The sequence below is a fragment of the Dermacentor silvarum genome, chromosome 4 (genome assembly GCF_013339745.2).
Source record: "Dermacentor silvarum isolate Dsil-2018 chromosome 4, BIME_Dsil_1.4, whole genome shotgun sequence".
Lineage (NCBI taxonomy): Eukaryota > Metazoa > Arthropoda > Arachnida > Ixodida > Ixodidae > Dermacentor > Dermacentor silvarum.
Genome location: NC_051157.2, coordinates 219,715,343 through 219,740,342, shown reverse-complemented (window position 1 = coordinate 219,740,342; position 25,000 = coordinate 219,715,343). Strand labels below are relative to the sequence as shown.

The window sequence follows — 25,000 nt, the reverse complement described above, 5'->3', positions numbered from 1 at the left end:
CAAAACGCCGATGGCGTCGACAACAGTTCTGCGTGTTGTTGCTACCAAAGCCACTCACCTTACTTCGTATGACATTGCTGTGTTGCTATCGCATTCATTGCTTCGCCCTTCGGGCGAAACTGTGACATTTTTTTTTTTTTTTGCGGCAACACGCATGACATGCTGCGTAGTGATTTTTTCCGGCGTTTAATGAAACGCCACCAAATAGATAATAAACCCACGTATTTCACGCGCGCGCGCACACACACACACACACACACACACACACACACATACATATATATACATGTGTGTTAGCGTGCGTGCGCGCGCGCGCGCGTGCGTGCCAGCTGAACAAGTGACGGCAATTGCGTTTCGTTATATCTCGGAGACTGCTGTTCGCTTTATGGAATAAAAAAACTGATAATTTATCTTTGAGGAAAATCCTTGAATGCTTGGTGCACGCACGAAGCGGTTAAGTTAGAGACTTGCGTGTTTTTGGTTAGACAGTGCAATTCACCTAGAGCTTCACAAGGTGTGGAGACCATTTGAAGGAGCACTGTACTAGTGCAGAAAGCATTGCAAGCGCCGTTTCCTTCGCGTTCCTGCTACGGCGCCGGGTGCATTTTACGTTGCCCCGCAAAATGTACGTGAAAAAAAAAAAACGAAAAAAAAACGTCTTCTTGTCTGTTCTTATTTATCGAATATTCATCTCTGATGTGCGATGTTCGCGGTTGTTAACTGAGAACTAAGCACGCGAGCAGTTTTTGTTCAGAAGGAACGTATTTACCTTCTGGTCAAGTCGCGCTGGCGCGCAATGCGTACCAAGGTGCTTACGTCGGCGCTGATCGAGCGAGCCACGCGCTCCGGTGTTCCCGCCATTCCCCATGTGCAAAACGAATTGGTGTATAATAGGAAATGCTCATAGACCGTTTACCAGTGGCTTACAACATTTGGAATACCGTCTTCCAGTAATAGGCATTCTGCAGAACTAGGAAGACGAGTATAGAAATAGGTTGAACAAACTAATCCCTCAGTGCCTTATTGACAAGTTAATACGAAATTCAGTGATGAATATTATTTAGCTGTAAGAAACTGATCAGTGTTTTCAGGCAACTGTTGAGAAAGTAGCATTACCAAACCTGTTATTGCAATACAGTAGCAGTTAAAATAAGAATTTGGATTGTTAAATTTTTGTGCCATATTTTTAGCATAAATCCTACCACAAAATATAACAGGAGTTGACGTACATCAATTGAATGCACTGTTTTGTGGAAACAGTGCTCAAATTTGTTCCTGCAATTGCGTTGTGTGTAAACATCAAACTTATATTACTTCTATTTTTTTTCCAGACCACAGCTCCAGCTCGGATAACTCCACCTCGTCTTTGTTAGGGGATGCGAAATGTGCGGCCGTCAGTCTTTCAACCGGTCTAGCTTAATGATATTGTTTGAATGAGTAATCACAGATAACTGCTGCGACAAACGATTTGTGTTGGTAAGATTGCCTCACGCGAAGTAAAAAAGCATGACTTTTGCTATTCAGAAATTGTAAGAAGCTTTATGCATATGCGCCTACAGAATTTGCAGTGTGCACTTAAAAGAATTTTTGAAAGTGTTCACTGAAGCCCGCTGTATATATATATATATATATATATATATATATATATATATATATATATATATATATGCGTGTGTGAGTGACTGTGTGTGTGTGCACGCAATAGAGTAGCACATAAGCTCAGTCACGTGGGGTTATTTCACATTTCGCGGGCTTTCAATAAACGCCGGAATAATTCACCACACTGGATGTGTGTTGCTGCAAAAAAAAAAAAAAAAAAAATAGATGGGTCGTTTTAAAATGCCCTCAAGAACGAAATGAAACGTAAGTGGCCCTAAAGTGAATAATAAACATTTTCCGCAAATAATCCTTATTGATTAACTAATTAGGCGCAACATAAAACTTAACATAAGGAGCGTCACATGACAGCAAAACATATGTTATTGGTTTCATTGAGTTGTGGCTGCCCGCTGTCAATAAAATCATCGGTTCTAGTCACATAAAAATCCTGTATAAATGTATGTATGTACGTATATACACGCACGCACGTACGCAAGCACGCACGCGCGCGCGCACACACACACAGGAGCGCCCACACTGAAAGAGTCAAAATCACGTCATGGATGTACGGAAATAAGAACGCCGAAGTGCGTCATAGCGTAAGAAAGCTGGAACACTTGTTCAAATAATACCAGCGGTGGCCAGTGACTGTTGATATGGATGCGAAAACACGTTACCGCCACCTATCTACGGAAATAGCAAGCGCGAAGTCCGTCGCCATTGCGTAAAAAACCTAGACGGCGCAAGGTAACACTCGATTTCATGATGACAGTGGCGGCCGGGGAATAAAAACAGCTCGAACCTCTTGGCAAGAAATACAAAAAAAAGAAGAAACAAAAAGTGGCTTGCTTTATTAAACCTTGTATATGACAGTGAATAAACAGCAAAGCAGTTACAACTAAACTGAAAAAAAAAAAGACAGCTAACAAAAGCAAGTACACAAAGAAACAAACCAGCCGTGTTTGCTCAGTGGGTATAGCGTTTGGCTACTGAGCGCGAGGTCATGGGATCGAATCCCAGCCACGGCAGCCGCTTTTCGTTGGGGCAGAAAAAAAAAATAAACCGTGCACTAAGGTGTAGGAGCACGTTAAAGAACCCCAGGTAGTCTAATTTATTTCGGAGTTGTCCACTACGGCGTGCCTCATAATCAGACCGCGGTTTTGGCACGCAAAACCCCAGTATTATCTGCTTTTTTTTTTTACGCAAAGAAACAGGTGTGTTTGCATTAAAGGGCGCCCGAAAAAGCGTTTGTTCCAATTACGCGCAGCAAGGACGCTTTATGATGGGGAAGGCAGATGGCTGGAAGGTGCACGTCCTCATCGTTTCTAAACAATTTCTAAACAAAATTGGTCTCACTGTCCCTCCAATAATACCAAGTGGCTCGAGGCTTCGTATTGCATATTAACTGAAAGAATTACACTCACGTTAAATGCCGCAAAAGGACCAAGCGGGGCACTTGCTTCGCGCAGGTGCATTCGCCCAAATTTTATAGCTATAGCCCGCATGCAGCTACAAAATCCGAAATCGCATCAGCAGGGGCGGGACGCGCAAGCAGCGTTTCACGCAAATTTGAAGCATAAATCGCAGCGCTACCGAGGCCAAAGTGGTGTATCAATTCGGACGGACGCTTTCCAGAACGCTAGTAGCCGTTCAAACAGGGCGCACAGTTAAGAGATGGCGCTGACAAAGCGGCGAGCGCCCGTGTTGAGAAAGTCCTAAACAACATTAGCCGGGCGGCGCGTGCAAGCGACGTTCCGTGCAACTTGTCCGTGGTAATATCAAAAGCGGCTCTCACGTTTTCCTTGAATCGGTGAGCCGGGGCACCGTGGTGCACGCGAGAGCTGCTTTCATTATTATCTACATCAATATCTCGAAACTGTTGTCATCCCGAGAATTCGTTTCGAGTGGATCCGCCTTGCAAACTCCACGGCAACAATTTGTACATTCCAACGTGGTCCATCAGGTAATTAGTTAACCAAATTAGTGACTGTTTCATTATTATTCGGCTAAGCATTTCAATTGCTTGTGCAAGTAATGTCCGCCACTTAGAGCAGACCAGCTCATGAACTAGACTTGGGCATTCTGCCACAGGCAACCTTTAGGAGTTTTTGAAAGTGTTCACTGAAGCCCGCTGTATATATATATATATATATATGCGTGTGTGAGTGACTGTGTGTGTGTGCACGCAATAGAGTAGCACATAAGCTCAGTCACGTGGGGTTATTTCACATTTCGCGGGCTTTCAATAAACGCCGGAATAATTCACCACACTGGATGTGTGTGGCTGCAAAAAAAAAAAAAAAAAAAAAAAAAAAAAGATGGGTCGTTTTGAAATGCCCTCAAGAACGAAATGAAACGTAATTGGCCCTAAAGTGAATAATAAACATTTTCCGCAATTAATCCTTATTGATTAACTAATTAGGCGCAACATAAAACTTAACATAAGGAGCGTCACATGACAGCAACACATATGTCATTGGTTTCATTGAGTTGTGGCTGCCCGCTGTCAATAAAATCATCGGTTCTAGTCACATAAAAATCCTGTATAAATGTATGTATGTACGTATATACACGCACGCACGTACGCAAGCACGCACGCGCGCGCGCACACACACACAGGAGCGCCCACACTGAAAGAGTCAAAATCACGTCATGGATGTACGGAAATAAGAACGCCGAAGTGCGTCATAGCGTAAGAAAGCTGGAACACTTGTTTAAATAATACCAGCGGTGGCCAGTGACTGTTGATATGGATGCGAAAACACGTTACCGCCACCTATCTACGGAAATAGCAAGCGCGAAGTCCGTCGCCATTGCGTAAAAAACCTAGACGGCGCAAGGTAACACTCGATTTCATGATGACAGTGGCGGCCGGGGAATAAAAACAGCTCGAACCTCTTGCCCAATGGGCAACGAAAGTCCGGTGGACATCCACTGGTCAGCCAGTTTTGGACATATGGATGTCCGTCGGAGATCCACAGAAATCCACCGGATGTACTACGGACGTCCATAGGACGCTTATGCGCAAGAAAATTGGCAGTCCGTCGTACGTCCGACGGCTGCCAGAACCGTACATTCGGACGTTACAGGGACATGCAAAATCATGCAGTTGGGCCTTTTAGTACATCCATCGGACATCCCCAGGAACACAGTTATTGAAACTTGGGGATGTTCATAGGACATGCTTTGTTTTAATTGCTTTAGCAGAGGTTTATATACAGGGTGTTTCATTTTAGCTGCACCAATTTTCTTTTTAATTGCATGTGGCAGATAGCACAATTATAATCCTTGATCTAAACTACTTGATGAGACGGCCATTACTTCCACGAGAAATCAAAATGCCTAATTCAATAATTAACCTAATTACACTAATTACCTTTTAAATTATTTTACGGCACATCTTTCAATCTACGAATTATAACTGCTGAGTTCGCAAGGCGTATCTACTTTGCAAATTATTATCTTGAAACTGGTTCAGTCCTGAGAATTCGTTCCAAGTGGATACGCCTTGTGAACCCAGCGGCTATAATTTGTAGATTGAAAGATGCGCTGTAAAATAATTAATTAAAGTTAATTAGCGTAATTATGTTTATTTTTGAGTGAGGCGATTTGATTTCTCGTGGAAATAAAGGCCGCCTCATCGAGTAGTTTAGATTAAGATTAGAATTGTGTTATCTGCCACAGGCAATTTTTAAAAACTTGGTGCAGCTAAAATGAAACACCCTCTGTATAGTTTGCACCACACCATATTGCACCCTTTTGTACCTGCCTGGATTAATACTGTTGCAGCATTCATTTGGCTGGCTTCTCTTACAATTTACATATGTTGCAACTAAGATATTACAGGCAAAAAAAAGTGTCACAGTATATGAGGCAGTGATCTATATATATATATTTTTTCATTGCAATGCACTTTTCTAATATGAACAAACACTTTCTTGACACGAAATTACATACACAATGACGATCACCATCAACCTCAATAATTACTTCAGTTAACTTAGTTATCACAGTACACTGATGTCCCAGCTTTTTAATTTTAAATCTGGGAACCTACATTGAATTGGTAGACGTTTTGTAACATGAATACAAACTTTATTAACACAATATCTGTAAAATGATTTCAGTTAAGAACAATATCATATGCACAATGACAATCAGAGCAGTAGCTTGCTTTGCTATCACAGAAAGCTACACACATGTTTCTTATATTAAAGAATAGGAACTTCCATCAAAATGGTACTGTACAGCCATGACATCTTCACAGCACTAAAGCAAAACCGGAAAAGACTAGCCACACTACATCCAAAATATTACAAAAATCAGTCCGTTTAAGTGTCAACCATACCTGACAAGACTACATCTCAAAGAACATGTGCACGTAGTATATTTGTCTACCACTAGCTGTAGCACTTGTATACTGCAGATACAGCTGAACATTATACAAACAAAAAGATGAGATTATTGTCATATCACAAATATGTATCAGCACTAACTTAAATGTTTTGACTAGATGACAACGTACATGTGAGCACTAGGGTATTTAACATATTCCAACAAGGTCACTAAGTGCGAACTAGCTGCGCAACCTGTTACTCGGACTTTTGATAAGTCATGAAATGCTGTACAAGAATAGAATCGAGATGCATTACCACCACAAGCACTTGTGTTGTCACTTGATAACTTAGCAAAGATTAAGTGTACATTATGACCGAACAACACGAAAACATCGAATAACTCCTTATGGTTGGCTTTGCATTCAGATTTTTTTAAGGCAAGCCTGAAGCAGGGAATACAGAATGCTATACTATGTCCAGAAACCAAACTAGTTTACTAAGCTGGAGCAAAAACATTGAAAAATTAGCTCCTGAGGTTACAAAGTTGGCTAATGAGTAATATACTGATTCTTGCTTCTCTGTCATGTTCAGGAAATTTTTAATGAAGCATCAGTCGCTGAACTTATATGAAAAGCTTAATTTAAACATCTAAAAAGTACAATGTGCAACTATATGGCAAGCAGCAACCGTTGATTTGACTTATATTGATGACATCAGTATTTTGAGTATTCTTGGAAGCATCCGGGGGCAGTTAATTTGTACCTGTGTAGCATCATTTCACGTGTTTGTTTTTTGTAAAAATGCAGTAGTTTCAATACACTTTGAGAGGAACCTGCACAATTGGGCTGGTTGCAGATGAAAAACAAATTGAATGCTTTCACAAGAACTGGAAATAAACACTACAATAGGGAACAATACACAAAATAATACAATACTAGTAAGGGCACAGACGGTACTTCAGTTGACAGATTGCACAAGCCGTGGATTTCGGCCAAATTTTGGCAATGTAAGCTATGATACATTCGTTTATTGTAACAAAGATTAGACAGAAAAAGAAATGACAAATTACCCTCCTTAAAATAGCTTAACAAGCAACCTGAATGCTGACTGTAGTTTTGCTCATACCAGTCACTTGCTCTGCAAGCACAAATGACAAACAGGAAGCATAAAAGCTGCATAAACCTAAAAGGCACAGTTGATGACAAAAAAAGCACATGGCCTCAAATATTTTGACACTGAGACATAAGTTAAAAATTAAAGAAACATATTGTGGTCAACTTCTACTGAATTGCTGAAAATGCAGAGGTACCTAACATACGAAAAAAGAAACTTAATAAGAAACCTGAATGCTTTGTACTTTTGCACATACATGATTACAGAACTAGAAGTGTGCTGGCTCCTTGATCTGCACACACAAAAGGAAAACATGAATTCTAAAAGCTGAAAACATTCCGACACTGACACACAACTTAAAAGTAAAAGAAGCAAACATACCATGGTCAGCCTCTACCAGAACTGTTGAAAATACAGATATGCCTAAATTACCGAACTGCAGAAAAAAAAGATACATCAAAAGTGCCATAGCAGTGAAACCGAACAAGAATTAACTATGGCTTTACAATTTGAGTAAGTGGGAGGCTTCTGATGAATTTCAAGCTTTGTCAACAACACCAATGTGACTGTTTCATACTTATGTGCTTAGCATGGCAAGGGTATATATCTCATACTAAAACTATTGTGCAAAACGAAGGGACAGGACTGGAGTGAGAAAACAAAACACCACATTGAGCGCTCGGTGTTTTGTTTTCTCGCTCCAGCCCTGTCCCTTTGTTGCCTTCGGCAATAGCTTTAGTATATCTAACCAACCACAGAATTTTGCTCAAGTCACTAACAATTAGGTAAAAAGCAGATAGTGAAACTGCCAGTAAAAACACTAAGACACCATTACTTCCAGTAAGCTATAAATGGGCCAAATGCCCCTCAGATGAAAAAAGTGCTGGACAAGTGGCTGAAAAAACATACCACATCCCAGCAGTAGGAGTGCACATCAGTTCTTAGAAAAATAAAGGTATGGGACCTAGAGCTCATCAGCAGTTATTAATAAATACAAAACACAACAGAACGTCAAACTTCTGCCAGTCAGTTGTACAGAGGTGTCTAGAAGTTGGCGGCACCAAACTAAAGCGGCAACCTGTAGAGGCTTTCTCGGAGAGGAAGATGGAGCTAGAGTTGGGCAAACCCCTTCACTCAGTTGGAATCTGAAACACCAAAGATTTCAGGTTTAAGACCACTGTAAGTACAGCAAGATTCTACCGAGACTGAATCACAAAATTATGCAGTTTGTACAGCATGCTTGGTGGATGAAAGTGAATGATAATGATTTTACATCCTCATCCCAATGCTTCCCTTGGTGCGACCTCGAGGTATGCCTACAAGACAAGCACTTATGACTGTTGGACTTTTACTATGAATTATGTTTTCAAATAAATCACCTGATGTCTGCTGTGGTTCCCAGTGCTCAGGCGTCTTAGGCGCCTTCGCAAGGAGGCGCTCCGGTGCGTGGCGTAACCATGACTTAATAGCCTCTTCAACATCTGCTGCAGTGCCTTTTGGAGCTTTGCGTGCAGCATCTGAAATTGGTTTTTCAACATTTACTAAAATTGCCAAAGTAAATCAGGCTATTAATGGCATCTTGGAATGCTGTCTCTCAAACCCCAAAATACAATGAAAGACAATAAGGTGTTCCGTAGTGCACATTAGAAATTCTTTTTTTTTCAAAAGAATAACTTTGGTCACTGCTAGTCCCTCATTCGTGTTTCTGCCCTCATTTAATTTTCCTTCCAAATTAACTTAGAAAATACACATCAAAAACTCATCAGCAAACCTTTACAAAGTGTAACTGCACAGTTCATTTAGACGTAACTTGAATTCCTTGTGTACATGCACATACAAAGAATTAAATCTGTGGTGCATCTCACTGAGCGGCTTCATTTGGCATGGTCGCAGCAGTGGGCAGCAATGGCTTTGAAGTTCCCGTTTTCAAGGATACTCAGCACATCCACAAAATCATATGGGGGTAATTTAATAAAGTTATGCAAGTGGTAAAAAAAAAGCTCGTAATCAATCCTAGATCAGGGCAGTGCCACCACAATCTATTTGAGCACTAATGCAATGACAGGGCTGTAATCTTTTCCACTACACATGTAATATCTACTTTAATTTTCTCACTCTTCCATCCCTGTGCAAAAATTCTGATGCCGGTTCAATAGTATTTTAGTAATCAATTACTTGTTACCATACTGTGAGATTTGACACAAACTTTAGTAAAGAGCTGCTGTTGAAAGAATCGCTTCAGATCGAGCTACGTTGCTTAACTGGCCTTTATACCTACCAAAAATGAAAAATTTCTGAGTTGCTTTTTCCTTAATCTGTTTGCTGGCAACATGTATGCAAATCACTATTACTAAGCTACATTCTTAGTTTGAATGTTGCTAGGTCCAGCAATTTATCAAGTATTTTACACAGTAACCAAAGAGTACCACAAACTTCACACTGACAATATGCGGTGGTTATGTGTAGTGCCCATGCTGCATTGTTCGCTGTCCTTTGTGTGCTATTTCCAGTCTTAGGAAAGTGTACCAACTCACCTAACTTTCGATTCTTGTGAGAGAATTTTAGATACCACATTGCTTTGTGTATGGTCACAAAAATGATCAAAGTACTTTACCGATATATCTTTTTACTCATGGCTAATAATCTGCATGCAGTATGGGCACATTCTACACTTTTGTTGCGCCGCCATACTTTTGACTTACACAAACCATTAGAGGAGGCTGTGCAGTGCTACGTCAGCCATGCAACTTCTAATGGTTTGCTCAGTGCAACTATTTTTCATGACACACAGGCAGAATAAACTTTGAAGTAAGCTCCCTTGTTACTTTCAAGGATCCTTTGCAAAAGAGATTTTGATCTCCGATACACAGATGCTATTTATCAGCTATAGTCGGATACAACATAATTCTGCAGTGAAGCGCTGCCCACGCCCTCATAACCGCCAGCCACTGTTTCATTGCCAGGCTGCAAATAGCTAATATTTCAAGCTTTCCCTGTTACCTAAAAAGGTGGTAACCAAAAAAATACAGCGCGTAATTTTATACGTTTTCACTAGTCTATTATAGTGGAACATACAAGTACGACAAGTACAAGTCGTTTCAAGTATGACACCATTTTGAAAAGGCCGCATAACGATTTTGTTCGCTTCTGTGATAGTGCTGCAGGAAAAATGGTAGCACTATTTAGACAAAAAGTTGGTTGTGTTTTTGGCAAGTTGTTCTGAAAAAAAAAATACAGTAAATTGTAAATACTTGTGGCATTTTACTGCAAATAATGTAAAATGCCAACCATGATTAGTTCCCAGTAGAGCGTATGCCTTATGTCGCTAAAAAAAAGAATTTTAAACCACAATAAACAACTGTAAGTTTTTGTCATACCTGCTACTGCTTTGGCAATATTTAGGGCTGAAAAGCTATGCTTCCCCTTCCGACCAAGCCAAGAAAATTGTGCAGCAAGCTCGTCAGTCAAACAGTATCCAAGAATTCTTTTCGTCGCCCAGTTTGCGTCTTTCCCGCCAAGCTGCATAAATTCACGAACCTGCAGGGAGATCACAAAAAGCATGTGTTAGACGCATGTACATAGTGTGCAAGGTGTAGAAATAAGTAAAGAAAGTTATGGGCAAATTCAGCCCCACAAATAATTAACATATTTATACTGCAAGCAGTGCTCTCGTAAACATCTTGCCTGGAACAAAGCCTATATAGAGCCATATAAAAATACAAAAACAATCCATAGCATACCAAAGTACTGGTGGTTTCACGTGTCAGCTTTGCATCAAAATCAAGCAGCTCTTGCAGGCAATTGAACGGTTGATTGACTAGTGGTGTGCATGTTGTCACTGCTGCGGATGGTAGCATTTCACAAAGTTTGTTGATACTCTCTGCTTGTTGCTGTAGCATAAAGCGTATAGTGTTGAGGAGACGCAGCATATGCTGGAGTACATCTGCAAAATAATAATAATAATAACTGCACAATGTGTAACCTTGGAGGTCACAGTAGCCAACAATAAAGAAATATATACCGGGTGTTTCAGCAAACATTTTCAAAAATTTTTAAAGGTTGCCTGCGGCAGATAGCACAATTCTAGTTCATGAGCTTGTCCACTCGAAGAGGTGGACATTACTAGCACAAAAAAATTGAAATGCATAATCGACTAATTAAAAAATCACTAATTCAGTTTTCAACTAATTACTGTATGGCCCCCACATTGCAATTTACAAATTCTAGCTGTGCAGTTAACTAGGCGGATCTACTTGGAACGAATTCTCAGGATGACGGCAGTTTCGAAATATTAATTCCCAAACTTTGTGGAGAAATGCATTGGCATTCCAGTTACTTTTGTGCTTCATGTGTAAAATGATGTTTTGTTCAGAAAGTAACTGGAATGCCAATGCATTTCTCCACAAAGTTTGGGAATTAATATTTCGAAACTGCCGTCATCCTGAGAATTTGTTCCAAATGGATCTTCCTTGTGAACTGCACAGCTGGAATTTGTAAATTGCAGTACGGGCACCATAAGGTAATTAGTTAAAACTTTATTAGTGATTTTTTGTTAATTAGCCGATTATGCATTTCATTTTTGTTCAAGTAATGTCCGCCTCTTCAAGCAGACCAGCTCGTAAATTAGAACTGTGCTATCTGCCACAGGCAACCTTTAAAAAGTTTTGAGTGTTCTCTGAAACACCCTGTGTACATGTGCCATTCTAAAATAACTCCCAAGTGATCGTTACGCTTATGAAATCAATTTGCGAAAGTATTTATAAAAGCCATAATTTTAAATCTGCATACACTGGTCACTGCCATGTTCAGTAGGTGCGCTTTGTGGCTTCTCCACTTCCACTGGTTGACCTGGAAAGCATAAATGTAATAAATTAGCATTACAGGATAATCTCATTGGTCAGAATTGCATACAAAGGACTTGGTTTCTGAAATGTTGTCTCCTTTGTTTGCATTACCTGTAAACAATAATTGCAGTTGTGCCCACATATGTGAGACGGATCTGGCATTAGCTAAGAGTGCTTAGAAACTATGGTAAACCACTCGGAAACCCAAGCCCTTTTCACAGTTACATTATTGATAAGCTAAATATTGACTTAAAATAAGAAATAGACTAGACTGTACTGTACTTGCCTGCATCAACAGTGTTATCACGCTCACTGCATGATGAATTTGAACGTGACAGCAAGCCTGAAATTATAAAAGGTGTTCAATGAGCAAAAAACAGTATTCTTCTGTATAGTTTTGATATGGAAGAGAAACTGAACCTGTTGAAATGAATGCTAATCATTGCCAATGAAGTACAAAAATACTGCTAGTCTCCTCATTTTACCAAGTACAGAATTGTATTTCCAAGATCGATATGCCTTTCCTTTACATTTTGTTTCCAGTGTGCTTCCATACCAAATATGTCCCTACCATCTGGGATCTATACTAAAGCCACCTCATCTAGGAAGTTAAAACAGTACAAAGTTGTGTTGTTCATTTTATTTACTGATTAACACCTGCTTCTGCAGGAAAAAACCCCCATGCCCAGATTGAATCACATTTATAACAACTTTACGTAGACCATGGCTCCAGACTTCTTTTGCACAGAAAGGATAGTTTGTATAAAAATAAATAGTGGCTGCATAGCTATATAGAAAAATATGTGCTAACATACCTGTTCTTGGTATTTCTCTCTCACTGCCGGTAGCTCCACTTGACATTTGACTTGAAGTCAGGCCTAAAAAGTAACATGCATATTACACATTCAATCAAATGCCAGTGAGCACAGTGTACAATCAGATCCTATGCTTTTAAGAGTTTGTGTATATCCCAGATCTTTTACAATTGAACTGCACAGACCTTTCATAACTGAACCGATTTGCGAGTTAAAATTTACCCCTTTTTTCTATGTCATGGAGCTAAGATAGCATTGTTTCAATAGTGACATAAATGTTTCCACTTCCATTATATCTGGTGGTAACATATTCTAACTTGAGCATTTCAGGAAAGTTAAGTGCCTGTCATCAGTGCATCTCACCACAAAATAATTGCAGAAAGCCATAAGCAAAGCACAAAAGGCCATACAAGAGACAAAAAGAAGAAGAAAAAAACAAAAACAGGTGTATCTGTTAGGCAATGAAGATAACACAAAATTACCTTGAGGGAAATTTTTCGGAATGGCGGGGAGTGTCAGTGGACATGTCTTTGCAGTGGCCTCTTCTGTCCCACTCGCATTAGAGTCAGAGTCTGTCCAGTTCCGTGGTGGCCTTCGGCATCGCTTCCTTGGAACCACTTCAGAATCACTGCCCAGGTCAGAGTGGAACTGGCTACGGTTCAGATTTTTTCGTGCACTATCATAAGTACCTGTATAAAAAGTAAATAATGAGAACTAATCCTATGCTTTGCATGAGAAACCAGCTTGCTGAAACATGAACTTACCAAACAGTCCTTTGACAGCAATGTCAAAGCGTTTCCACGCCGCCTGCGGAGGAGTCTGTTTCTTCACCATTCTACTGGCTTTTTCAGCCTTTACATGGTCAGGCCAGCGGCACTGCCTATCTGACACCCACGAAACTGGCACAACTTCAACTTCTTTTGACTTCACAAATTCGACAATGGCATAACTCATCTAAAGTAGAAAGAAATAAAATGCACTATCAACATCCAAAGTTTACATCAGGTACATACATACATACTATACATGGGCCGAAATATTTTCACCTTATTAGCCAGCAGTAATATGTATGCCCGGATTCTGAATATAAGTGCACTTTTAAATGAACAAGCAAAAGTAAGATTTTCCCCAATATAGAGGAGCTGAGACAAACCTTGTCTTGCTTTCTCTGCAGAAGGGTGCAGACAGCATACATAATATATTTAAGATACATAAATACAGCTAGACATATTTTGTCAACTGAACCATATGCTAAATATGCTAAACTAAGTTTCACACATCACAATCAAGCAGTTGGTGAACAAAAATACAGACATTAAAATGATTGTGAAACACGCCAACCTTACATAAGCCATCTATTAACTCGGAGAAAAAAATCCCTGTGACAAATGGATCACTTAACATTCACTGTCAGACATGTTTCCTTTGCAATATGTAAAGTAGCCATCCAACAATAATTGTCGTGGACACAGTGAGCCCCCCGGAAATAAATGTTTGAGCAAAGGATATTGCTCATGTTAAACAGAAGCCAGCAAAAAAAAATTTGAAACATGGTATGAAACCTAAAACTCAAGTGCATAGCTTACACGCTGGGCTATCAAAACACTACATCACAATTGGAACTTTCCATGCTGCATACACAGCCCTTTTTACAACTATCAGCTTCAAAGTATTGACGCTGACTATTCACATGGGTCCACTGTTACAAAGAACTCCTAATGATTAATTAGGCAGAGTACAGCTCGCAACACAACGACCTCTGGGTATGCCTGTATTGTTTACAGTGTTTCAGTAAAGTTGAAGGTATCTTGCAGTTATATTAGGTTGAATACCAAGTGTGTAAATATTATGGACCAGTACTGTACCATTATCTACACATTTTCTAAAACTTGCAATTACGGCTCACAGATAAACAAAAACTGTGGGGCCACTTACCTCACAGAAATAAAATGGTTACTCCCCAATGTTTCCTTAAAGCAGCTGTCAGTGTGGAAAGCTGGACACTTCTCTGCACTATTTGTCGAATGTCACTGAATGTCATGAACTTGTAGCAGCCGCAAAGATTCCAATTCAAACACATCCACAAGCATTATGGTGCTCCCATAATTTTTGTGCCAAAGCACTAACACTCATGAACACAGCTTCACAAACAAGGCTTCACACTACCAGAATGACAAGAAAGCTTGGAAAAACCCTAACTAACAGTATGCCCTTCCGGCATGACAACGTGCTGCCCCTTCCATGGCAGCATGACCATTTTCTGGACATTACTTATGGGCCATACTTTAAGTGCCGAAAGGTGTGACACAACAAAAATTTGAAGTCTTGAGGACTCGAAAGGCTGCTTATACATGTCTTCCTTGTGAAGAAATTCTTGGCCAATAATGCACAATTCATTCGTAGAACTCATGGTGGCAATATTCTTAACAACAATTATGTGCTCGCCTTGCATGCAGCAACTGTCCTTCTCATCCAAGCTCAGCACAAAATTGTCAAATCTCAGAGTTTTATAGCACGGAAGGCTGCATGAGGGCAGGAGTGGACCATTGTCATGGGAGTGACAAGCTGACTCGATATCTTCTCTGGGGCGCTCTTTGGAAGTGCTTGATAGCAACTCTGCTATTCTGTTTCCGAGTTGTTGCAGTGGCTTTCCATGCCTCCGAAGGTGCTTCTTTAGCTGTCTCATATTATTCTCGAAAGGAAAAGCACTGAAGCAGTCAAGAGCACCATGGTGTTTTACATCATCTGGCAAGTGCAACAAACAATGAACATTGAAAGACATATGTTCTCCATACAAATTTGCATAACCAGCCACAAAATGCTTCAGTAATTCCCCTGCGTAGTCAGCATGATGAATGCATAACTGCCTATTAACCAGTATTGAGAGTGCGGCATGAAGAAGCAAGAAATTTTGATAGAGGTCATCTGCAAGAGTGAGGTTGAGCAGAAGTGGTCCGGTGTAGAACAAGAACAGTCTGAATTCCACAGCCTTCCAACGATCTAACTCGTCGAGGCCCCTCGGTTTACGTGCAAACTCACACGGAATGTAAGGCCGCAAGGCACTGCTTTGTTCATGAAAATTACGGCGCTGAAGCGGCCCGAGACGAACATGCAAAGGACCTGTAACCCATAGGGAGAGCAGCTTCCTGACAACACCTAGAAGAACCACATGCATGTAATCCAATGGCACATCGCGCACAGTATCAAGAGGTAACTCGAGAAGAATGGATGTTCCTCTGTGGTGCTCAAGATCATACTGCTGCCTGAAGCTGATATCTGTACGAAGGGAGCAGTTTGCATCAAGGAATACAACCTTGCCTCCAATGTATGCACCCTCAACTGTGCATTTTGGACAACCACTATACCCACTGTGGCCTTTTGTCATCATTATGAACGACCGTGCAGGTGCGTCACAAACAATTGCCTTCAGTTGGACCTGAATTAGTTGATCACAGACAGTTAGACCATGAGACATCAAGTGCTGGAGCTCATCGACAAAAGGTCGCAAGAAGTCATTTGAAGAATGTGGCTTTGATGGCCCTGCAAATGCTCCAACAACAAATGGCGCAGTGCGACCATCCCCAGAAAAGCTAGCCTGGCATTGTATGGGCCACAGCTGCATCTTAGAACTTTTCGCAAGTGGCAGACCATCCACATTCACTGTGAGAGAAACAACATCTGGAATGGTTTTCACAAACCTCAATGAATGTTTTAGTCCGGCTGCAAGGCCGAAGTGACAATAGTCACCTGGGCTCAAAGCCGTTACGGCATACTTATTTTTTCGTCGTGGAGTTTTCAGGAGTGTCCGCGCGTCATCTGGGATATCAAGTGCATAAAGGCTGCCATGACGTTTGAGCAGCTGTAGCAAGTCTGTTAGCGCATTTCTCCTTATGTTGTTCTCAACTGCCCACCTTCTAAGGCCCTCTTGAAAATTCTCTTCTGGAGCTTCTTCAACTTCTGCAATTGAGCCCTCAGTATCCTGACAGCGGGTACTTGACTGGCAGATGCGTGACAAACTATCCCCCTGCCGCACGGAATTATCCAGGTCAGAGAAATGTGCGTCTTCAGCAAGGCTTTCAGATTCTTCAACTACAGCTTCTTCGTGAGCATCGGAGACAGCATTTGTGTTGTCCCGCGAGCATTCCGGCATAACACGCAGAGGGTCAATTAGTTCAAGTACTCTTCTCGTCTCCCGCGACGCCTTCTCTGCAATACGTCCTTCGCGAGCACTCTCCATATTTACAGAGACTCTACAAGAAACCATAAGCCGATTACATCGCCTATGAAAGCTTGCGCATCTTCCCGCCACTTCCCGAAACCACAAGTGCAGTCCTGAAGTAGGAATTTCCCGCCACTTCCCGTAACCAAGCGCAGCCCTGAAGTACAAGTTTTCCTCACCTTTGTTTCTTGCGCTAACGTCTGCAAGATGCATAAACAAGGCCCAGATGTTCAAACGGAGACTTAGCGCACGCACTTGCACGCATTCAGAGGTCCTTTGGCATGGAGGAATAAAACATAGAATAAAGAACCAACAAAACGCGACCTTTGGTTGCTTTTGGCGCGAATGAGCAAGCTGATGATGTTGATAACTAGGCGGCTACGTGTTTCTAGAGTGCCTCGATGCCAGCGCCGCCGCTCGCATCGAGGCACCCTACGTGCTTCTGTCTCTCTCACCGTGGCTGCAGGTGGGGGTGGATATTATCACCACCTATGTTCAAGATACGAATAAAATAAATTAATAACTTTCACTGAGAGCAGTTACTTATGTAACGATATATGTTTTCGTAAATTACTGAGTTTGTATTGGTTTTTGGTAGACTCTTGTTGTAATGCTGGCAACTATGGTGCGTCAATGTAGCTTGTTTTTGGCGGCGCCGGCGTTTTGTAAACAAACGAACGGTTGATCGGTGCGAAACATATTTTTTATGCGTTGGCGAAAAATGTGCTGCGATGTACAGTAGTACACCTTTGTAGAACTTTCATGGCTGGTGTTGCGGACATATGTGCGCAAGTTGATGGTGTAAAAGATAATTCCGTCGGTGGATCGCGTGGTGAGGAATACGTCAGCGTTTGGGCCATGGCCGTCACGCTTACGACACGTACATAGAAACGGCACATTTAGCGAAGTCCACGATTTAAGCGTGCTCGGGCAGGTGGAACTTATTCACATTTTCCACTCCTGCAGCGGCGTAGTTGCAAATTCGGGGCGCTTGAACTGTGTGTATTGTTATTGTGCTTTTTTTTTTTTTTTTTTTTGTGGAAGCGTGCAATTTTGCCACGAAAAACTCTGTTGCGAATTCACGATCGAGAATTTATGCGATGTCCATTGCAGATGTCGCTTGAACTATACGCAGTGCAGAAACTGTTGAGAAATAATCAAATAGATGATGTCCCATGGATGTCCCTCTGTCGTCTGAAGCATGACGTCCGCGTAAAATCCAGTGCAGATGTCCTTAGGACGTTCGAGATTAAAAACAAAACGGACGTTCAAAACATCCGGAACACAACGTCCCTGGGTAATCCTGGGGATAACCGGCTCTGGACGTGGACGTTCGGATATAATTCGGACGTCCACCGGATTTTTGTGGCCCATTGGGTGGCAAGAAATACAAAAAAAAAAAGAAGAAACAAAAAGTGGCTTGCTTTATTAAACCTTGTATATGACAGTGAATAAACAGCAAAGCAGTTACAACTAAACTGAAAAAAAAAAGACAGCTAACAAAAGCAAGTACACAAAGAAACAAACCAGCCGTGTTTGCTCAGTGGGTATAGCGTTTGGCTACTGAGCGCGAGGTCATGGGATCGAATCCCAGCCACGGCAGCCGCTTTTCGTTGGGGCAGAAAAAAAAAATAAACCGTGCACTAAGGTGTAGGAGCACGTTAAAGAACCCCAGGTAGTCTAATTTATTTCGGAGTTGTCCACTACGGCGTGCCTCATAATCAGACCGCGGTTTTGGCACGCAAAACCCCAGTATTATCTGTTTCTTTTTTTTTTTTTTTTTACGCAAAGAAACAGGTGTGTTTGCATTGAAGGGCGCCCGAAAAAGCGTTTGTTCCAATTACGCGCAGCAAGGACGCTTTATGATGGGGAAGGCAGATGGCTGGAAGGTGCACGTCCTCATCGTTTCTAAACAATTTCTAAACAAAATTGGTCTCACTGTCCCTCCAATAATACCAAGTGGCTCGAGGCTTCGTATTGCATATTAACTGAAAGAATTACACTCACGTTAAATGCCGCAAAAGGACCAAGCGGGGCACTTGCTTCGCGCAGGTGCATTCGCCCAAATTTTATAGCTATAGCCCGCATGCAGCTACAAAATCCGAAATCGCATCAGCAGGGGCGGGACGCGCAAGCAGCGTTTCACGCAAATTTGAAGCATAAATCGCAGCGCTACCGAGGCCAAAGTGGTGTATCAATTCGGACGGACGCTTTCCAGAACGCTAGTAGCCGTTCAAACAGGGCGCACAGTTAAGAGATGGCGCTGACAAAGCGGCGAGCGCCCGTGTTGAGAAAGTCCTAAACAACATTAGCCGGGCGGCGCGTGCAAGCGACGTTCCGTGCAACTTGTCCGTGGTAATATAAAAAGCGGCTCTCACGTTTTCCTTGAATCGGTGAGCCGGGGCACCGTGGTGCACGCGAGAGCTGCTTTCATTATTATCTACATCAATATCTCGAAACTGTTGTCATCCCGAGAATTCGTTTCGAGTGGATCCGCCTTGCAAACTCCACGGCTACAATTTGTACATTCCAACGTGGTCCATCAGGTAATTAGTTAACCTAATTAGTGACTGTTTCATTATTATTCGGCTAAGCATTTCAATTGCTTGTGCAAGTAATGTCCGCCACTTAGAGCAGACCAGCTCATGAACTAGACTTGGGCATTCTGCCACAGGCACTATTGAAGAGTTTTTGAAAGTGTTCGCTGAAGCCCCCCGTATATATATATGCGTGTGTGAGTGACTGTGTGTGTGTGCACGCAATAGAGTAGCACATAAGCTCAGTCACGTGGGGTTATTTCACATTTCGCGGGCTTTCAATAAACGCCGGAATAATTCACCACACTGGATGTGTGTGGCTGCAAAAAAAAAAAAAAAAAAAAAAAAAAAAAAGATGGGTCGTTTTGAAATGCCCTCAAGAACGAAATGAAACGTAATTGGCCCTAAAGTGAATAATAAACATTTTCCGCAATTAATCCTTATTGATTAACTAATTTGGCGCAACATAAAACTTAACATAAGGAGCGTCACATGACAGCAACACATATGTCATTGGTTTCATTGAGTTGTGGCTGCCCGCTGTCAATAAAATCATCGGTTCTAGTCACATAAAAATCCTGTATAAATGTATGTATGTACGTATATACACGCACGCACGTACGCAAGCACGCACGCGCGCGCGCACACACACACAGGAGCGCCCACACTGAAAGAGTCAAAATCACGTCATGGATGTACGGAAATAAGAACGCCGAAGTGCGTCATAGCGTAAGAAAGCTGGAACACTTGTTTAAATAATACCAGCGGTGGCCAGTGACTGTTGATATGGATGCGAAAACACGTTACCGCCACCTATCTACGGAAATAGCAAGCGCGAAGTCCGTCGCCATTGCGTAAAAAACCTAGACGGCGCAAGGTAACACTCGATTTCATGATGACAGTGGCGGCCGGGGAATAAAAACAGCTCGAACCTCTTGGCAAGAAATACAAAAAAAAAGAAGAAACAAAAAGTGGCTTGCTTTATTAAACCTTGTATATGACAGTGAATAAACAGCAAAGCAGTTACAACTAAACTGAAAAAAAAAGACAGCTAACAAAAGCAAGTACACAAAGAAACAAACCAGCCGTGTTTGCTCAGTGGGTATAGCGTTTGGCTACTGAGCGCGAGGTCATGGGATCGAATCCCCACCACGGCAGCCGCTTTTCGTTGGGGCAGAAAAAAAAATAAACCGTGCACTAAGGTTTAGGAGCACGTTAAAGAACCCCAGGTAGTCTAATTTATTTCGGAGTTGTCCACTACGGCGTGCCTCATAATCAGACCGCGGGTTTGGCACGCAAAACCCCAGTATTATCTGCTTTTTTTTTTACGCAAAGAAACAGGTGTTTTTGCATTGAAGGGCGCCCGAAAAAGCGTTTGTTCCAATTACGCGCAGCAAGGACGCTTTATGATGGGGAAGGCAGATGGCTGGAAGGTGCACGTCCTCATCGTTTCTAAACAATTTCTAAACAAAATTGGTCTCACTGTCCCTCCAATAATACCAAGTGGCTCGAGGCTTCGTATTGCATATTAACTGAAAGAATTACACTCACGTTAAATGCCGCAAAAGGACCAAGCGGGGCACTTGCTTCGCGCAGGTGCATTCGCCCAAATTTTATAGCTATAGCCCGCATGCAGCTACAAAATCCGAAATCGCATCAGCAGGGGCGGGACGCGCAAGCAGCGTTTCACGCAAATTTGAAGCATAAATCGCAGCGCTACCGAGGCCAAAGTGGTGTATCAATTCGGACGGACGCTTTCCAGAACGCTAGTAGCCGTTCAAACAGGGCGCACAGTTAAGAGATGGCGCTGACAAAGCGGCGAGCGCCCGTGTTGAGAAAGTCCTAAACAACATTAGCCGGGCGGCGCGTGCAAGCGACGTTCCGTGCAACTTGTCCGTGGTAATATCAAAAGCGGCTCTCACGTTTTCCTTGAATCGGTGAGCCGGGGCACCGTGGTGCACGCGAGAGCTGCTTTCATTATTATCTACATCAATATCTCGAAACTGTTGTCATCCCGAGAATTCGTTTCGAGTGGATCCGCCTTGCAAACTCCACGGCAACAATTTGTACATTCCAACGTGGTCCATCAGGTAATTAGTTAACCAAATTAGTGACTGTTTCATTATTATTCGGCTAAGCATTTCAATTGCTTGTGCAAGTAATGTCCGCCACTTAGAGCAGACCAGCTCATGAACTAGACTTGGGCATTCTGCCACAGGCAACCTTTAGGAGTTTTTGAAAGTGTTCACTGAAGCCCGCTGTATATATATATATATATATGCGTGTGTGAGTGACTGTGTGTGTGTGCACGCAATAGAGTAGCACATAAGCTCAGTCACGTGGGGTTATTTCACATTTCGCGGGCTTTCAATAAACGCCGGAATAATTCACCACACTGGATGTGTGTGGCTGCAAAAAAAAAAAAAAAAAAAAAAAAAAAAAAAAAAGATGGGTCGTTTTGAAATGCCCTCAAGAACGAAATGAAACGTAATTGGCCCTAAAGTGAATAATAAACATTTTCCGCAATTAATCCTTATTGATTAACTAATTAGGCGCAACATAAAACTTAACATAAGGAGCGTCACATGACAGCAACACATATGTCATTGGTTTCATTGAGTTGTGGCTGCCCGCTGTCAATAAAATCATCGGTTCTAGTCACATAAAAATCCTGTATAAATGTATGTATGTACGTATATACACGCACGCACGTACGCAAGCACGCACGCGCGCGCGCACACACACACAGGAGCGCCCACACTGAAAGAGTCAAAATCACGTCATGGATGTACGGAAATAAGAACGCCGAAGTGCGTCATAGCGTAAGAAAGCTGGAACACTTGTTTAAATAATACCAGCGGTGGCCAGTGACTGTTGATATGGATGCGAAAACACGTTACCGCCACCTATCTACGGAAATAGCAAGCGCGAAGTCCGTCGCCATTGCGTAAAAAACCTAGACGGCGCAAGGTAACACTCGATTTCATGATGACAGTGGCGGCCGGGGAATAAAAACAGCTCGAACCTCTTGGCAAGAAATACAAAAAAAGAAGAAACAAAAAGTGGCTTGCTTTATTAAACCTTGTATATGACAGTGAATAAACAGCAAAGCAGTTACAACTAAACTGAAAAAAAAAAGACAGCTAACAAAAGCAAGTACACAAAGAAACAAACCAGCCGTGTTTGCTCAGTGGGTATAGCGTTTGGCTACTGAGCGCGAGGTCATGGGATCGAATCCCAGCCACGGCAGCCGCTTTTCGTTGGGGCAGAAAAAAAAAATAAACCGTGCACTAAGGTGTAGGAGCACGTTAAAGAACCCCAGGTAGTCTAATTTATTTCGGAGTTGTCCACTACGGCGTGCCTCATAATCAGACCGCGGTTTTGGCACGCAAAACCCCAGTATTATCTGTTTTTTTTTTTTTTTTTTTTTTTTACGCAAAGAAACAGGTGTGTTTGCATTGAAGGGCGCCCGAAAAAGCGTTTGTTCCAATTACGCGCAGCAAGGACGCTTTATGATGGGGAAGGCAGATGGCTGGAAGGTGCACGTCCTCATCGTTTCTAAACAATTTCTAAACAAAATTGGTCTCACTGTCCCTCCAATAATACCAAGTGGCTCGAGGCTTCGTATTGCATATTAACTGAAAGAATTACACTCACGTTAAATGCCGCAAAAGGACCAAGCGGGGCACTTGCTTCGCGCAGGTGCATTCGCCCAAATTTTATAGCTATAGCCCGCATGCAGCTACAAAATCCGAAATCGCATCAGCAGGGGCGGGACGCGCAAGCAGCGTTTCACGCAAATTTGAAGCATAAATCGCAGCGCTACCGAGGCCAAAGTGGTGTATCAATTCGGACGGACGCTTTCCAGAACGCTAGTAGCCGTTCAAACAGGGCGCACAGTTAAGAGATGGCGCTGACAAAGCGGCGAGCGCCCGTGTTGAGAAAGTCCTAAACAACATTAGCCGGGCGGCGCGTGCAAGCGACGTTCCGTGCAACTTGTCCGTGGTAATATCAAAAGCGGCTCTCACGTTTTCCTTGAATCGGTGAGCCGGGGCACCGTGGTGCACGCGAGAGCTGCTTTCATTATTATCTACATCAATATCTCGAAACTGTTGTCATCCCGAGAATTCGTTTCGAGTGGATCCGCCTTGCAAACTCCACGGCTACAATTTGTACATTCCAACGTGGTCCATCAGGTAATTAGTTAACCAAATTAGTGACTGTTTCATTATTATTCGGCTAAGCATTTGAATTGCTTGTGCAAGTAATGTCCGCCACTTAGAGCAGACCAGCTCATGAACTAGACTTGGGCATTCTGCCACAGGCAACCTTTAGGAGTTTTTGAAAGTGTTCACTGAAGCCCGCTGTATATATATATATATATATATGCGTGTGTGAGTGACTGTGTGTGTGTGCACGCAATAGAGTAGCACATAAGCTCAGTCACGTGGGGTTATTTCACATTTCGCGGGCTTTCAATAAACGCCGGAATAATTCACCACACTGGATGTGTGTTGCTGCAAAAAAAAAAAAAAAAAAAAAAAAGATGGGTCGTTTTAAAATGCCCTCAAGAACAAAACGAAACGTAATTGGCCCTAAAGTGAATAATAAACATTTCCCGCAATTAATCCTTATTGATTAACTAATTTGGCGCAACATAAAACTTACCATAAGGAGCGTCACATGACAGCAAAACATATGTCATTGGTTTCATTGAGTTGTGGCTGCCCGCTGTCAATAAAATCATCGGTTCTAGTCACATAAAAAGCCTGTATAAATGTATGTATGTAAGTATATACACGCACGCACGTACGCAAGCACGCACGCGCGCGCGCACACACACACAGGAGCGCCCACACTGAAAGAGTCAAAATCACGTCATGGATGTACGGAAATAAGAACGCCGAAGTGCGTCATAGCGTAAGAAAGCTGGAACACTTGTTTAAATAATATCAGCGGTGGCCAGTGACTGTTGATATGGATGCGAAAACACGTTACCGCCATCTATCTACGGAAATAGCAAGCGCGAAGTCCGTCGCCATTGCGTAAAAAACCTAGACGGCGCAAGGTAACACTCGATTTCATGATGACAGTGGCGGCCGGGGAATAAAAACAGCTCAAACCTCTTGGCAAGAAATACAAAAAAAGAAGAAACAAAAAGTGGCTTGCTTTATTAAACCTTGTCTCTGACAGTGAATAAACAGCAAAGCAGTTACAACTAAACTGAGAAAAAAAAGACAGCTAACAAAAGCAAGTACACAAAGAAACAACCAGCCGTGTTTGCTCAGTAGGTATAGCGTTTGGCTAGTGAGCGCGAGGTCATGGGATCGATCCCAGCCACGGCAGCCGCTTTCGATGGGGGCGAAATGAAAAAAAAAATAACTAAATAAATAAACCGTGCACTAAGGTTTAGGAGCACGTTTAAGAACCCCATATAGTCTAATTTATTTCGGAGTTGTCCACTACGGCGTGCATCATAATCAGACCGCGGTTTTGGCACGCAAAACCCCAGTATTATCTGTTTTTTTTTTTTTTT

The 25,000-nt window shown here is 42.2% G+C and overlaps 2 protein-coding genes across 2 annotated transcripts; both read right to left on the bottom strand.

Annotated features, from left to right (window-relative positions):
- Positions 1 to 7,460: 7,460 nt before the first annotated feature.
- On the bottom strand, positions 7,461 to 12,072 carry LOC125945156 (uncharacterized). Its single transcript, XM_049666765.1, has 5 exons — positions 11,838 to 12,072; positions 10,790 to 10,992; positions 10,427 to 10,586; positions 8,429 to 8,566; positions 7,461 to 8,194 (listed from the first exon to the last, which is right to left on the bottom strand). Exons 1-5 carry the CDS (start codon positions 11,941 to 11,943, stop codon positions 8,184 to 8,186), a joined length of 618 nt encoding a protein of 205 aa, XP_049522722.1. The 5' UTR covers positions 11,944 to 12,072; the 3' UTR covers positions 7,461 to 8,183.
- Positions 12,073 to 12,159: 87 nt separating this feature from the next.
- On the bottom strand, positions 12,160 to 17,213 carry LOC119449288 (uncharacterized). Its single transcript, XM_049666708.1, has 5 exons — positions 17,107 to 17,213; positions 13,473 to 13,662; positions 13,191 to 13,397; positions 12,709 to 12,771; positions 12,160 to 12,236 (listed from the first exon to the last, which is right to left on the bottom strand). Exons 2-5 carry the CDS (start codon positions 13,660 to 13,662, stop codon positions 12,160 to 12,162), a joined length of 537 nt encoding a protein of 178 aa, XP_049522665.1. The 5' UTR covers positions 17,107 to 17,213.
- Between the last annotated feature and the right edge of the window lie 7,787 nt (positions 17,214 to 25,000).